The sequence below is a fragment of the Primulina tabacum genome, chromosome 16 (genome assembly GCF_025594145.1).
Source record: "Primulina tabacum isolate GXHZ01 chromosome 16, ASM2559414v2, whole genome shotgun sequence".
Classification (NCBI taxonomy): domain Eukaryota; kingdom Viridiplantae; phylum Streptophyta; class Magnoliopsida; order Lamiales; family Gesneriaceae; genus Primulina; species Primulina tabacum.
The window spans coordinates 28,178,316-28,194,752 of NC_134565.1; the positions used below are offsets into that span (position 1 = coordinate 28,178,316).

Sequence of the window (16,437 nt, forward strand, 5' to 3'; positions counted from 1 at the left end):
TGATTATCTCTAATATTGACACGTTTGGTTCACATCAATGTATACACGACTACAATTGATCTCTATTATAACTATTACAAAAATACTACCTCAAATCGCTATTGAAATATATTGTAATTCATTATAAACAATTTCAAATATTATTTTTTCTGACTCGTGTGGGAAAGAAGCTCACAAATATGGGTTTATTCGTATTATAATCTGAATTTTAAATAATTTTCTTCTAAATAATCTATTCACCATAATAAATATATGTTATAAATAAAATTTATAGCAGTTAATCAAATAATTCAATTAATTAGTTTATAAGAATATTCGATTTTCTAATATGGGTAAAAAAAAAGGACAGCTGACTAAATTGAACTATCAAGATCTGAGTCGCCCCATCCCTCGCCCATTTTCTTGTTTTCGTCACAGGAATTCCCAAAAGCCGGCCCTAATGCCAACGTCCTCCCATCGCCTTGGCGAACCGCCGGGAGTTAGGAGTACAAATTTGAGGAAATTCTTCCTCTTCCTCCTGAAATGTGTAATTATGGTGGTTATATTCTCCATCTTTCTCTTCTTCTTGGGCTTTGCTGCCATCGTCCTCTTGCACTTCCTCTTCATGTCCAACACCTTCCACCGCCGCTGCACCCGCTTCTTCCACCCCACTGACCCCGCCTTCCCGTTCCATCGTATTCCCTACCCCCACTGCCTTCGACTCACCTCATATACAGGCCCAAATCGTAAACGTAGTTTATAGTGCTGCAGCTCTTCAAAGAACCAGAGACTGTGCAATTTGCTTGGATTCTTTTCAAGAAGGAGACAATTGCAGCAGCCTTCCTGTTTGCAAGCACTTGTTTCACGCGAAATGTGTGGATAGGTGGATTCGGAAGAGGCCCAATTGCCCCATTTGCCGAACTGGGGTAGATTTGGCTTCTGGTTTACCCTGTTCAAGTATCAGTGCTGATGATACCTGGAAGAGGCTTTGGCCGATTGGTTTTGAGCAAGGCAATTCTCATTAGTAAAGTTTTTCTGTGGTGAAGGCTAAAAAGGGGAGAAATTTATGGTCCTTTTCTGCTGAAGAATTAGTATTGGTAAGTCCTGAATTTATTTGATATTAGTCTCTTTTTGTGTAATTTTTACTTGTGTGTTTGTACATATGTTTCCTCCACCGAAATGATGACATAGTTTGATTAGCTGAATGATGGTCTAGTTCAATAAAATACTATCGGAATCTTGCATGGCAAGTTCCTCTATCACTTTATGATCTGAATGTGGTATTCAACTTAGAAACTTCTCGTTTTTTTATTGCTGCTTCATTAACCATAATCAGTAGCATTATGGGGGGAATTTTTTCCCCTCGTAATAGAAAACTTGTCAAACGGTCTGGTGATTTGATAGTTTTCTTATTAAATATCATTTTAATTTGTAAACTTGAACATCTTGCAACTGCCTGTGACATGAGAACCTTTAGTTTGTGAACCGGGACACAACCGAGGGATGATCACAAGCGTGGTGTGGTGCCACTAGTGATCATGTAAAAATGCGCGAGCAATCAAGATCAACTTCATGTTTTGTTGCTCAGAAATGTGTTTCCACCGGTCCTCATTGGCTTCTGATGTGTTTTTCGATGATAAAATTTCTCTGCTCCCATATCCTATCTTTCAGATTCTTTTCATAGCATGTTTTACTTCAAATGGCGCAGATTGGGTACACAGACATAGCATTATGCATCATTTAAATATGCCAATAGACATTATTGATGCAATGTTTTGAATCCGAATTTGTTTAGAAAGGTAGAAAGGTAGATAAGGGAAAGTGATATTGATATATATAGAGCAATATAAAATCTTTCAGCTTGAATTTGATTTTGGGAACAAATCGCACAATCATTTGATTTACAAGTTCCATAGTATTTGGCCAGAAGAAATTTTGTTTTCCATCACTTCCTTGATAGCTAATATTCTTTTGGGGTGCTTGAAATGATAATATTTAATGTGCCTTTCTTACAATTTTAGAAATGTGAAATACTTGCCACAGCATCTTAAATGAATGTACATTATACATGTTACTGTAGAGGATCCATATTGGTAGTTGGAGGAAATTCTGGTGTACAGTATTCTTATCTAGGAGCCTTTGTATTAACACCTTTTGTTACTTTGTTAGTATATCCAATTCTTAAACCATTTTCGAAGTACGCCACGAAATAAACTAGCACAAGTCGTGGATCATATCTACCTATAATTTGAAAATGAAAGTATAAATAATTATTATATATCTTTGTTTATATTACATGCTAGAGTTGGGGGTTAATAAAAAATATATGATCTATTTTAAATTTAATTAAATAAAAAGGAGTTTGGATTTTTTTAAATCGAGAAAATGGAGTTGACCGCTGTTAGTTAGGTGAGCTCATTTATTAGCTCATTAATTAGTTAGTTAGATTTTACTTTTTTAAAAAATATTTTTTAATTGATATCGTTTCTCTCCGATTTCAGGTTTCATTTAGTTATTTTTGTGTTCTTCACAGTAAAATAATCAAAAATCATTTGAAAATTTGAAGATTTGTAAGAGAAGTAAGTATATACTCGAATGCTATGTTGTAGTACTAGATTTGTTTCAGTTTAGTTTTGGTTGATTTTTGTTGGAATTTTTGTGGGTGGAGTTAGTTTGAGTATTTACAGTCGAGCAACGTAGTATGAGTTGATTGTGTTGGTCGAGCAGGTGGATGAAGTGTGCTGGTGTGGGTCGAGCATGATCGTGTGTGTTGGATCTGGGTCGTGTGTTGGTCGAGCATGTGTGGGCCGTGTGTGGGTCGAGCTTTCCCATCTCTCCACCCACCTTGACCATGTGCGCGTCACACCTCGACCCAGGTGTGAAAAGTGGGTCGAGCTCTTCACACCTCGTGTGTGTGGGTTGTGAGTGATGTGTTGGATGAGCGATGTGTGGGTCGTGAGCGATGTGTGGGTCGGGGTTGTGAGTGATGTGTTGGATAAGATTGCAATTCATGGGTCGAGTGATGTGTATATGTTGCAATTCATGGGTGAGTGTTGCATATTGTGATCTTAGCGCCTAGGCGTTGTATATGTAGCGCCTAGGAGCTTGAGCTTCACAAATTCAGGCGCTGCGGTGCTAGTTTGTAGCGCCTAAGTACTCATCTATTTCACATAGCGTATTCTTTTAAATAAATAATGTTGTCTATAATATAATATTCTTATCTATATTTTGTAGATTATGCCAACCGTTATTCTCTTTGAGTACAACGACGAATGAGAAATTAAAGAAGATAACATATTTAAATAGCGTTCATGGCCGAGTGGTAAGTGGGCAGCGATTTCTTTGGATTTTGATATTTGTTCTATGGAATATATAGAAAATGAGATATACAGAATTATGAGTCTAGTTGGCACATACAAATTGAAATTAAGTTATCTTCCTGATGTGAAACATTGCAATATTCGTCCAATTTATATTGAAGATGATAATGATTGAAACCATACTTATATTTTGGATGTGCAAAAGAAAGACCAGTACTTCATGTCGAATTTGAACTCAATGTTGTTTATCTTGATATTGTTGAAAGTGAAAATATCATGTCACCGGATTTAAATGTGACTCATTTGGATGAAAAGCGTGTCGATGATGAAACAAATATGTATGATCACTGTTTTGATAGAACTTTTGTCTCAATGATCATTGTACTAATAATGATGTATTAGAATATATAAATACTTCAATTGAAAATATGGAAGAGAATTATAGTGAGAAACACATAAAATGATGTGGAGGATATAGATGCAGTGCATGTAGATGATAATGATGTCAACATCCACCACATCAGTGTAGCTCATGATACTGAGCTTCATGTTCAAGCTAACAATGATACATATTCATTTACCGATGGTTCCAATTTATTTATTAGTCAAAGATTTTCAAGCAAGACCGAAGTGAAGAAAGTGTTATCCAAAATTACTTTGAACTCGTCTTTTGAGTTTGGAAGTGTCAAATCTTCTCAAAATATCTATTCGGTTCGTTGTGTGACTAAAGGTTGCAGCTGGAGAATTTGGACTTCAAAACATGAGAACTCAACAGATTTTGTGATTCATACATACTGCAACACACACAATTATGACTTGACATGAATGCGTAAAAGACATCGACAAACCAGCTCATCTGTCGTTTGTGATATGTTGGTAGAAAACTTTCGGAGACAACAGAAAAAACCTCAACCAAAATATATTATGACAATGATGCGGAATAAGGGGGTTGACATTACCTATTACAAAGCCTCGAAAGACGAACAACTTGCTCATGATATCTTCAGAGGTGATCCTGAAAGAAGTTTTGCTCTTCTACCTTCATATTTTAAAATGGTCGATAGAATGAACCCTCGTAGTATAATAGATTTAGTAGTATATGAGCATGATAGATTCAAGTATTTGTTTTTAACATATGGCGCATGTGCAAGATGATATAGATGCATGAGAAAAGTAGTATCTATTGATGATACATGGTTGAAAGGAAAGTACGACGATACTTTACTTGTGGCCTCAGCACAAGATGGAGATTTTCATTAATATCCTTTGGCTTGGGATGTTGTTGATGTAGAATTCATTGCTTCATGGAGTTGGTTTTTGACGAAGCTCTTGGAAGTAGTGGTTGATGAGGAAGAGTTGGTGATTATCTCAAATAGATATTTAGGGCATCATTGCTGCAGTTGCCGACGTTTACAAAAATTCACATTATGGTCATTGTATATGACACTTTTCACAAAATATGAAAATTCGTTGCAAAAAGAAGGGTTGTACCGAAATGTTTATGCGGTTAGCAAAAATTTATAAGCAAAGCGACTTTGACTTGGAGTACGAGAAGTTTAAGAAAATATATCCCGATGTTGCAAAGTTTTTGGATGAAAGTGATTCATTGGATCGATGGACTCGAGCATATAGCCCAAGATCTCGGTATAACATTATGTCAACGAATGATGTTGAATCAATAAATGCAAGATTGCGTGAAGAAAGACAACTTTCAATCATTGCACTACTAAATTCTTTGCAGACATTGACTACATCTTGGTTTTCAAGGTATCGAAATGCATCCGTCGCATTAATAACAAATTTCACTCCAACTATTGAGTCGATTCTGCGTGAAAGGTTTAATATTGATCGGTGATATCAAGGTTATGAGCTGGGTCGTCTTGAGTTCGATGTTCGAAGTTCTACTAACAGTGACATTGTGGATTTGGAATCGAAGAGATGTACCTGTAAAGAATTTGATATTGACAAGATTCCATGTTCTCATGCAATTGCATCGAGTTACTTTTGTGATGTTAATTTTTATTCCTTGTGCTCAGTATTATTCTATTATGATATGGTCCTTAGTCTATTCTGAGTCAATTTATCCTGTTCTGAATCAGAAAGAGTGGCCACTTGATGATATGTTAGTACTGCCACTTGTGATCAAGAGAAGACGCGGAAGAAAAAATCAAAACAGATTTCTATCTGTTGGAGAATTTTAGTGGAATTATAAAATCTGTTAAGAATTTTAGTCAAGTGGGTCGAGCCACGACCCAAATTAGGTCGCAGGGTCGAGCCTAAGAGATATTGTGTGGTTCGACCCACACGAACCCGTGAATTGGTTTCATTGTTTAAAATAGATACCCACACGACCTCGTCGTTGACCTAATGAATTGTTTAAATAAATTGAGTGTACTGAAACTACAAAACTCAAATCAAAATTCAAAACTTCTTAAATGGACCACATAAATTAACTAAAAATCAATATAAAGTATCATATAATTGTTTTAATCCAATGACCATTATTTATCCCAAATACAACAACAATAATGCATAAATTCTTCAATCTTTTCATCGTTCAGTTGATTGGCGTTTTCTCTAAACATGGTATAAGCTGCTGTCCCTAAACAGTAAACTCCACATTCACCGTTGCAATAAAAAAACATAAAATGTACATTGATATACATTAAACAATAATGAAATAATAATTATTAAAATAAAACATTTAACTTGTTATTTTGAGTAGGAAAATAATCTGGTCTAACTATACTCCATCTTTCAGAAGCATCATTGACACCCAACATATGTGGAAGCATAATCGACAAATAGTTAATAAGTTTAAGCAATGTCTTGCCCGACTTATCTACGCTGCGGTCTGAATCCATGATTTTGATCTTCTTAATGTTAGACAAAACTTTTAACAAAACCCAATGTTCGGGAATATGAAAGGGTGTCAAAATTATTTTGGCTTTATTCCATGGAATAGCTGGTCACTCACCAATTTCTGCTCTCACATAGGGCATCAAACATTCTATATTATTTTGCCCTCCCTCATTGAAAGCATTCGAAACCAGCTGATGAAAATCGACGTCCATCAATGACACCTCATGTGACATTAAATGTGAGTATGTCTTTTGTAATTGGAGTAACCCTCGACAACATTCTTAAATATGCTGAAAGTGAATGTTAATTACTAACTCAATGTAATAAACAAAAAAGAGAATAAGAAAAAAATTATTGTCTCATTCAACTAACAAGCAGGTGTCCCGAATTCAAGAAACCACGTTCTATCGTAGGACGAGTACGACCCAGATATCCTCGTATTTTCCATGTAAGAATTAATCTCAGCACTTACTCGAGCCCACGATCTATGGGCGAATATTCTAGCTCTCTTCTCAAAAGACATAAACATCATATCATTCATAAGAAGATGATGCAGTTCCTCATCTGTCATAAGCTCTTCCTCTACTGTGAACAATCTTAACTTATGGCCCGAAGTTTTCTCAAAAGCACGAGTCAAAGACGGATCCCTCACAAGTGATGTATTTGGATCTACCTCATACGTTCTTATAAGTGGAGTCTTTTCGTGTGTTCGTATTGATGTTTCGCCATAATATGAGAGAATAATACATACAAATTTGTCATTTTTCATACTAACAACTAAAAATCATATAAATATCGATAAAACTTACCAACATTGGCACTCACTGGAGGCAATTTCCCAAACATATCCTTCAAACTCGAGATATCAGTCTGCATATATTTCAATAAATTCATGATCTCGGCTTGGTCCTTTTGCATCATTGCAACTTTATCCTCCAAATTTGTCAAAAGAACTTCATACATATCTGCAAGAGATGTATGATCATTATGCATAGATGTATGTCTCATGTCAGTCAATGGAGGAGACGGTTGATTCATGTGTGAAGGACCACCAGATGGCCGAGAAGATTTTCGGACTTTATTTCGAGATGATCTGGAGTATGTATATCTGAATGGCCGGGAAACTGTTAATCCTCAGTCTGTACACCCACTTCATCATCTGCGTCGCCCAATGGATCTTGACTGTACACTACTTTAATACCCTGGCTAATCAACTACGTAATGCGATTGATTACCACATTATTAGAATCAACAAAATCGCCAGTCATATAATGCACAGACAACAGCTCCTCCGTGGTGGGAATGAGGATCCCCAAAATATCCTATATTAATCATTAAAATTAAACATGAAAATTAGTTAACAATTAACAAAAAATGTATTAGATAATACAAAAAGTAAATAAAATGAATTTTTTTGCATTTACCTTGATATAAACATTTTTAAATGTTTTTTCCACGTCATCCATGGAAGGGGAATGGTTCTTACTCCATTTCCTAGTCAACTAATGACACATCCGATGTATCGGTACATTGGGACTTTCCCGATGTCTAGAGAACACTTCAACAATTGCTGGAAAATATTCATATGCCAAAATCTAGCACAAAAAATAAACACATTTATTAATATGATATAAAATAACAAGTATATTTCATATAATGAACAATATTTAGTTACCTGTAAAGGATGAATAAATCGACTTATATGGAAGCTACCGCACCCACTGAAATCTGGATCATTCTCACGGCGTGCTACCAAATTTTCATCGCTTCTGAACTTACTTTCAAGATATTTTCTAAGTCCATAAAGTACTTCTTCGGAAGCTATTCTGCCCCAGGGATAGTTAATAGAACTATCAAAGTTATTAACTAATCTAATTCATTCTAATCGACTGTATCATTTTTTATTTTTCTTTATCTACCCAATACATCTGTCACGAATAAAAGACATGTCAATTTCAACTTCTCAATATCTATCTCTTCTCCTAAAACATTCTCGTAGTCATCCATTCCATCTATGAAATCCCCCAAACCTATACAGTCTCTTCCACCAAAATACCTCCACCTAAATTCATCTTCCTCAGGTTGTGTACAATGACCATATACAATGACCATGATGTGTATTTTTGTAAACGTCGGCAACTGCAACAATGATGCCCGGATGTCTGTCTGAGATAATCACCAATTCTTTTTCATCAACTACTACTTCCAAGAGCTTCGTCAAAAAACCAACTCCATGAAGCAATGAATTCTACATCAACAACAGCCCAAGCCAAAGGATATTAATGAAAATTTTCATCTTGTGCTGAGGCCACAAGTAAAGTACCGTCGTACTTTTCTTTTAACTATATACCATCAATAGATACAAATTTTATCATGCATCTATATCTTCTTGCACATGCGTCATATGCTAAAAACAAATACTTGAATCTATTATGCTCATCTATTACTAAATCTATTATACTAACAGGGTTCATTCTCTCGACCATTTTCAAATATGAAGGTAGAAGAAATTTTTTTTTTCAGGATCACCTCTGAAGATATCATGAGCAAGTTGTTTGCCTTTCAAGGCTTTATAATAGGTAATGTCAACCCCCTTATTCCGCATCATTGTCATAATATATTTTTAATGAGGTTTTTCTGTTGTCCTCGAAAGTTATCTACCAATATATCACAAACGACTAGATGAGCTGCAACCATCGGTAAATGAATATGTATCATTGTTAGCTTGAACATGAGTCTTAGTATCGTGAGCTACACTGATATGGTGGATGTTGACATCATTATTATACACATGCACTGCATCTATATCTTCCACATCATTTTCTGTGCTTCTCACATCATTCTCTTCCATTTTTTTAGTTGAAGTATTTATATCTTTTAATACATCATTATTGGTACAATGGTCATTTGAGACAAAAGTTCCATCAAAATAGTGATCATACAGATTTGTTTCATCATTAACACACTCATCATCCAAATGAGTCACATTTTCCGGTGACATGATATTTTCACTTTCAACAATATCAAGAGAAATAACACTGAGTTCAAATTCGACATAAAGTACTGGTCTTTCTTTTGCACATCCAAACTATAAGTATGCTTTCAAATCATTATCATGTTCAATATAAATCAGACGAATATTGCAATGTTTCACATCAGGAAGATAACTTAATTTCAATTTGTATGTGCCAACTAGACTCATAATTCTTTATATCTCATTTTCTATATATTCCATAGAACAAATATCAAAATCCAAAGGAATCGTTGCCCACTTATCACTCGGCCATGAACGCCATTTAAACATATTATCTTTTCTTTAATTTCTCATTCGCCGTTGTACTCAAAGAGAATAACTGTTGGCATAACCTACGATAAAAATATAATATTTTAGACAACATTATTTATTTAAAAGAATATGCTATGTGAAAGAGATGAATGCTTAGGCGCTACAAACTAGCGTCGCAGCGCCTGAATTTGCGAAGCTCAAGCGCCTAGGCGCAACATATACACATCATTCGACCCATGAATTGCAAGCTCAACTAACACATTTGCAACCTCGACCAATACATCATTTACAACCCACACATCGCTCAACCAACACATCACTCGACCCACACACACGAGGTGTGAAGAACTCGACCCACTCTTCACACCTGGGTCGAGTCGAATGTGACGTGCCCTACCTTGACAGGTGGGTGGAGAGATGGCAAAGCTCGACCCACACGTGCTCGACCGACACACGACTCAGATCCATTATACACGATCATGCTCGGCCCACACCAGCATACTCCAACCACCTGCTCGACCCGCACAATCAACCCATACAACGTTGCTTGACTGTAAATACTCACACCAACTCCACCCACAAAAATTATAACAAAAAACGACTAGAACTAAACTGAAACAAATCTAGTTACTACAACATAGCATTCGAATGTATACTTACTTCTCTTACAAATCTTCAAATTTTCAAATGATTTTTGATTATTTTGCTGTGAAGAACACAAAAATAACTAAATGAAACATGAAATCAGAGAGAGAACAATATCAATTAAAAAAGATTTTTTTAAAAAAAAATTAAAATCTAACTACTAATTAATGAGCTCACCTAACTAAGAGCAGTTAACTCCCTTTTCTCAGTTTTAAAAGGTCAAAATCCCTTTTATTTTATTAAATTTAAAATTGATCGTATAATTTTTATTAACCCGGAAATAAATAGAGTGAGATGTAGATTTTGGTGAGATTGGGTCGCGTAAATTTTTTATTTAATTAAATTATAAATTTTATTATATATAAAATTAAAATAAAAATTTAATATACTAATGAAAGAAATTAGTTTTTAAATAAATTTAAAAAAAAAAAGATAAAAAAGTAAATTACATTTACTCTTTTTTAAATAAACACTTCCATCACTCTCGTTTTCCTACTTTCCTCCCAGAGTTGGCCTAAAGCTCCGTACCTGGAAGTTTCAGTGGACAATGAATTATTCGGTTTCTGTATAATTCTAAGCAATCCATCATATTTATTTACAAGAATGAGAAACTCGTAGCAGTGTGGCCGCATTTTCAAGATTTCTGACCTGAATCTTCTTGTCATGTGGTTACTCCCTTGGTAGCTGATATATTTGTCACTTTTAAGTAGGTATGATAATGGGACGGGGCGGGGCGGGGGCGGGGGCGGGAGCGGGAGCGGGTTTTTCATCCTCATCCCCGTCCCCGAATTCCATCCCCACCCTCATACCCGTCCCGATCCCCGCTTTTTCGGGTTGGGGGAATCCCCAAACCCGAAAGTTCGGGGATCAACTTCTCATTCCCGTCCTCATCTCCGTTTCAAAAATATTAATATGGCAAGATGATGACGGATTCGAAAATTTTCTCAAACCAAAACTTATTATTATCTATTATTATTAGTGATAATATTAATATCAATATTAATAATAATGTTATTATTATTAATATTTTTTTTTAAAAAATAATATTATTAATAATAATACTATTATTTTATTATTGATATTATTTTCGGGGCGGGTTCAGAGATGGTGATAGTAATCTCATACCCGTCCCGAAATCCCCGAACCCGAACACAAACCCGAAAAAATCAGGGATCCTCATCCCCGTTTCGGGTTTCCCCCTCAGGGCTCCAAACTCGTGGGGAAAGTTGTCATCCCTACTTTCAAGCAATATGTACTCCTTGATTCTTCCTATTTATAGTTTGTATATGTCTTATGATCCAATTTCTTTTGATACATATGATTTTAGCTTAAGCGGTAGAACTGGAAGAGTCAGCAAAATCACGATCACTCTAAAAACAAGGTCATATGTAGTAGCTTTTTTAGTCTTCACCAACCATTGACACAACTCGGAAATTGATTGAAAGACTTGAGTATGACCCTTTGAATACATTATGCTCATTGTGCTTCAACTGCATTTCTAGCCGTTCTTTTTCCTCACTGGTAAAATCTTGTGGATAAAAATTTTCACCAATTTTCATATATCCGGATATCTCAATGAATCATTTGCATTTTGATGATTTAAGGCAGAACTAAGCATGAGTAACCCCATCACATATTCACTAAACGCACATTAATTTCTTGCATTTGTGAATATATCGTGGCATAAAAAAAGTCTACGCGATAATGATGCTCAATGGTGAAATTGCCCTGATGACGACGGGCTCGACCTCGCCTATCAACAAACTGAGTACTAAAATCAGGAACATCAATATTACGAGCCACACAAAAAGATTTCACTTTTTCAAGCAAATCATCCCATTTCTCATCCTTTAGCTCTTGAAGTAATTGTTTTTGTAGATGACACTATCTTGAGACTTACTTTACAATATTTGACAAAGCACATCTGTGATCTCCATAATCTTGTTCATTAGATGCAATATGAATACAAAATCAAATGAATTAATTTCATCATAAACAAACGTTGCATTTGCTTTTTGGGAAGGAGGTCCATTTTCCATAACTTTGAGCAATACAGTACATGTAGCACTAAATATATTGATCAAGCCTGTTTATGATATAAAATGAGAATTCCAACGTGTATCAACTGCTCGTAGTAAAGTGCATATCTGATTAATTTCACGCCCAGTCTTGAGTTCATTCTGTGTGAGCTTCATGCAATTCATCATTACGTTTGCACGAAACACCAATCATATTAACTAAAATTGATGAATGGGAGTTACATTACTAGCTCCCGCAATTGAGCCAACTGCAATCGATGGGCAAAGCAATGAACACAATAAGCACTCTTACAATCTTTTAGAATCTAAGATTGCGGTCCATTGAACTCACCCCTCATGTTGCTAGCATCGTCGTTACCTTGACCTCCAAAATAATAATTTGGACATCCATATTGTAACGACTTAAAAGAAGAATATTTAGCATTATTTAATTTCAAAGATGTCGTATCTGACACATGAACGAGCCCAAAAAAATATTCTTGCATGCATCCATTTTTGTCCACGAACCTCTAACACTACAGACATTTGTTCACTTTTTGACTCATCATGAGCTTCAGCGATGACTATGTGATACTTGCTAGCTACAATATCTTCACGATTTACATTTTTCACTCTCATTGAGAACATGTGAAATATTTGCTTTTGAATATCATGGCATATGTACTTGGCTTTTTTCAAAATTTTCTCTATTGCATCTGAAAGCTCATCATTATACAAGGCCACCACATCAAGAAATGCAAGAAAGTTTCCATGATTAAATGAATTAGAGATCTCATCTAAAAGGAATGCCCTGAAGCGCAAACAACCGAACTACATGTGTAGAACCCGTAAATCAGACTACGTATAAGCCATGCATAATTTCTAGTATTTAAATTAAAATGATTTTTATTGCATGCGAATTTAATTTTTTTTCTTTAAATTTAATTCTTTTGTGCAGTAGTTTAATTGTTATCTTTTCAGTTAATTAAGTGAGGCCGGACTGGAATTGGAGTAATGAGATAAATTTAACATTAAGAAAACAGTCCCAGAATTTATTTAAGACAAATAATAAGTTAATTTAATGTAAAAGAATGTTTATGAAATTATTTAAGTAATTTGAGGTAAATAGTAAATAAGTTCAATAACTAATTTATTAACTCACTAAATTATTTAATGAGTAGATAAAACTCTAAAGATTTAAAATACAATATTTAAGAAATATTCTCCCTCTCATTATCTTAATTTTCGGCCACTTCACTTTTAAGGATTTAATTTGTCAATCCTCAAACTTTGATATCTTCTCCTATCCATTCATGATAGATAATTCCCTAAAATTTTATTCACCACTAATTAATATTTAAGCAATATTTCTATCATGTTTATCTAGCAATATTTCTCTTCTTTTTAAATGATAAAATCGGCCATCACTCTTTTCTAGATTTAAATAATTGACAACTCATTTCTCTTGATCCCTCCCTTGACCATTTTTGATAGAAAATCCCTATCCTTTTTATCACCAAGTAAATTATTAAGTAAACAATTTTCTACCCTATTTTGAATAACAATAATCGGCCATTCACCTAGTAAATTATCTCTCAAAATCTTTTGTTATCAAATATTCCCATTATCTCTCAACTCTAGGATAGAAAGATTGACCTTGCCATTTTATCCCATTTTATTTGTAGACTTTCCCTTCACTCCTAGCCATTCTCTCCTTCTCCATTATTTTGAAATTTCAGAGCATACTAGAGAGAAAAATCGTGAGACTCCTAGCAAGAAGAAACAAGAGAGAAAATCGAGTAGGAAAGAAGAACCATCCGTCTCCTCCGCGCCGCGTCGTTGTTTTCATTTGTTTTTCGTTCAAAACAAATCCAGGCATGCTTATATTTCCTTTTACTCTTCAATCAAGTCATAATATGATTTTTAAACATTACATGATCATGGTTTGATATCCAAAAACCGAAATTTCATGACAGCTTTTTCGAAAATGAAGTGCAGATTTTCGGCCTCTTCTTTCATGCTTCACGGTCTTGTTGTTTTTGGTATGTACAGGTGGTTGGCTCAACCCTAGGCTCCCAAGGCTGCACCTAGGCACGTACTAAGGTGTGTCGGGATCACGTTGGTCCATTAGTTCAAGCCCCATGCCCGCTGGAATTGAGAAAATACAGCAACTCTTCCATAAAGTCTTTTTGAGTTCGAATGCTCGGTTTTGCTATCAAGGGGAATGATTCTGATCTTGGCTGCCCTAAGGGCTATAGCCATGATTAGAACATCTCCTTGTTATGTCTAAGACGAGACCAAGTCGGCCTTTCAAGGCTTGGTCCATGGGTGCATCGGTTTTCAAACAAAACAAGACAAACATCCTTCGATCCCTTCATTTGCTGCATGTGTATGTTTCAAATTCTAGTGGTGGTATGGATCTTGGTTGGCTTTTTAGCCCTTAGCCACGGTTCATATCATACCTCTTGTTGTCTAGATCATGCCATGGTCAATCAAATGGCCACTGGAATGGTCCGTGACAGCAAGAACAAGCGAGACACCTCACGCAGTGCATATGCGTTCTCGGGTGGGAGCTTCGATTTGTTGCTGGTGTTGTTTGAGTTGTGGCTGGCCTAGGGCCCTTAGCCATGGTTCAAACCACACCCTAGGATGTTGGTAAGAGGCTCTCGTCGGTGGTGCAAGCCCCAATAGCCATTAGCCTTGCAAACGACGCAAGGAAACGCACCAACAGCTGCTGTATTTTTGACAGCAACTGCACCCACGGTTCAGAGGTGTGTTTTGAGTTCTTGGTTGGCTTTTAGCCTATGGCCTTGGACTGGACAGTACCTCATTGAGTTAGGAAGGTCATGTTTTTGGCCGTTCGTGATTTGATCAGGTTTAGAGGTCGTACGAGAATTTACGGTGCAATGTGCCAAAGTGACTCTCGAAAGAGCGTTTCATGTTTTTGGCCTCCATTCCACTAATTTCGAAGTACTGAAATTTTAGGAGCATTATTTCATCATTTTAAGTGTATTTTAATCATGACTAAATGATGATTCGGTGTTGGTTCGGTTTGGCACGGAGTCTTGATTAAATACTAAGTCATTGGGCGTAATTGTCTCGTTTTTTTTTTTTTTTTGGATTCAATTACGAAGTTTGGTCAAGTTAAGTTATTTGCATGTTTCTCATGTTAGATTTAGGTCGCAGCGAGCCTGGGAACGATCCAACCCATTTGGTAAAATAATACAGGATATTTAATTATGTTATTTAATTATATTACGTGCAAAAATATAAAAGTTTATTTTTGAGATATATGCGATATTGCTTGTGGCCACCTCACTTCATGGGATAGCAGCTTATCATGGGATTATTACTTCATCCGGTGGTCATTGACCGGTTCAGTTCATGTTCATGTATTGGTAGATCTCTACCGCCTAATATACTGTGGTTTAGTCTGATCAGATGATTCACTTCTGTTCAAGGGCCACTTGCGTAGAACGTATTCTCAACAGAAAATTATGACATGTTATTTTATGACAGGGCTCTATCGAGCAATATTTCACTTATGATTTTCAGTTCAGTTATGCACGTATTATAATTACTCATGACATGATATTTTTACGTTACGCCATACTCATGATATTTCTACCTTGCATGCAATTTTATTATTATTACTTGTTACTTATGATATATGCATGCTGGGTCTTTAGACTCACTAGACTTGATTGTTGTAGGTATTGATGAGGTCGGGACTGAGGACGGGGACCAGTGAGCCATCTTGGGTCGGCAGTAGTAGGAACCCGAGGACCTCATTTATCAGTTTACTTATTATTTCTTTTTATGCAAACTCAGTTTATTACGATTAATTATTTTAAGTTGTCTTTTTGAAACATTATTTACTTCCGCTGCTATTTTGAATGATTAAACTTTTTATCAATTATTTTTATGAATGAGGCATTTTAATTACTTAAAGATAAAACTGAAAATTTTTCCGCAAATTTTCAAGTACGAATTTCAGGGCCTCTACAACATGTATGCCTACTTTCAACCGAAGGCGATTCCTTGCAACTGCTTCTGAGCTAATTTTGTTGAAAAACCTTGTTTATGTCGAGGTTGGTTAATTAAATCCTCACATGCTTTTTCAGCCATACGATGGGGTGAAGATACATTATCTTTCTCAATATGACATTGGAAAGAACATGTTTTTCCACTTCGAGTCTTCTTCCAATTTTTAAATCCAACAACAGTAAATGTAGTTTGCTTAAGACATCTCGATGGCTTGTTAAGGAAAAACAGAAAGCTTTATCTTTTCCTAGGGAAATACTTCGACCAAGGAAAAAGCTCATAC

General features: G+C 35.6%; 1 protein-coding gene across 1 annotated transcript; it reads left to right on the forward strand.

Annotated features, from left to right (window-relative positions):
• Positions 1-354: 354 nt before the first annotated feature.
• LOC142529028 (RING-H2 finger protein ATL56-like) lies at positions 355-16,055 on the forward strand. Its single transcript, XM_075634387.1, is given in 3 exon segments — positions 355-661; positions 663-1,076; positions 15,824-16,055. Coding segments are annotated over 2 exon segments (564 nt in total). The 5' UTR covers positions 355-439; the 3' UTR covers positions 1,005-1,076; positions 15,824-16,055.
• The last annotated feature ends 382 nt before the right edge of the window (positions 16,056-16,437 follow it).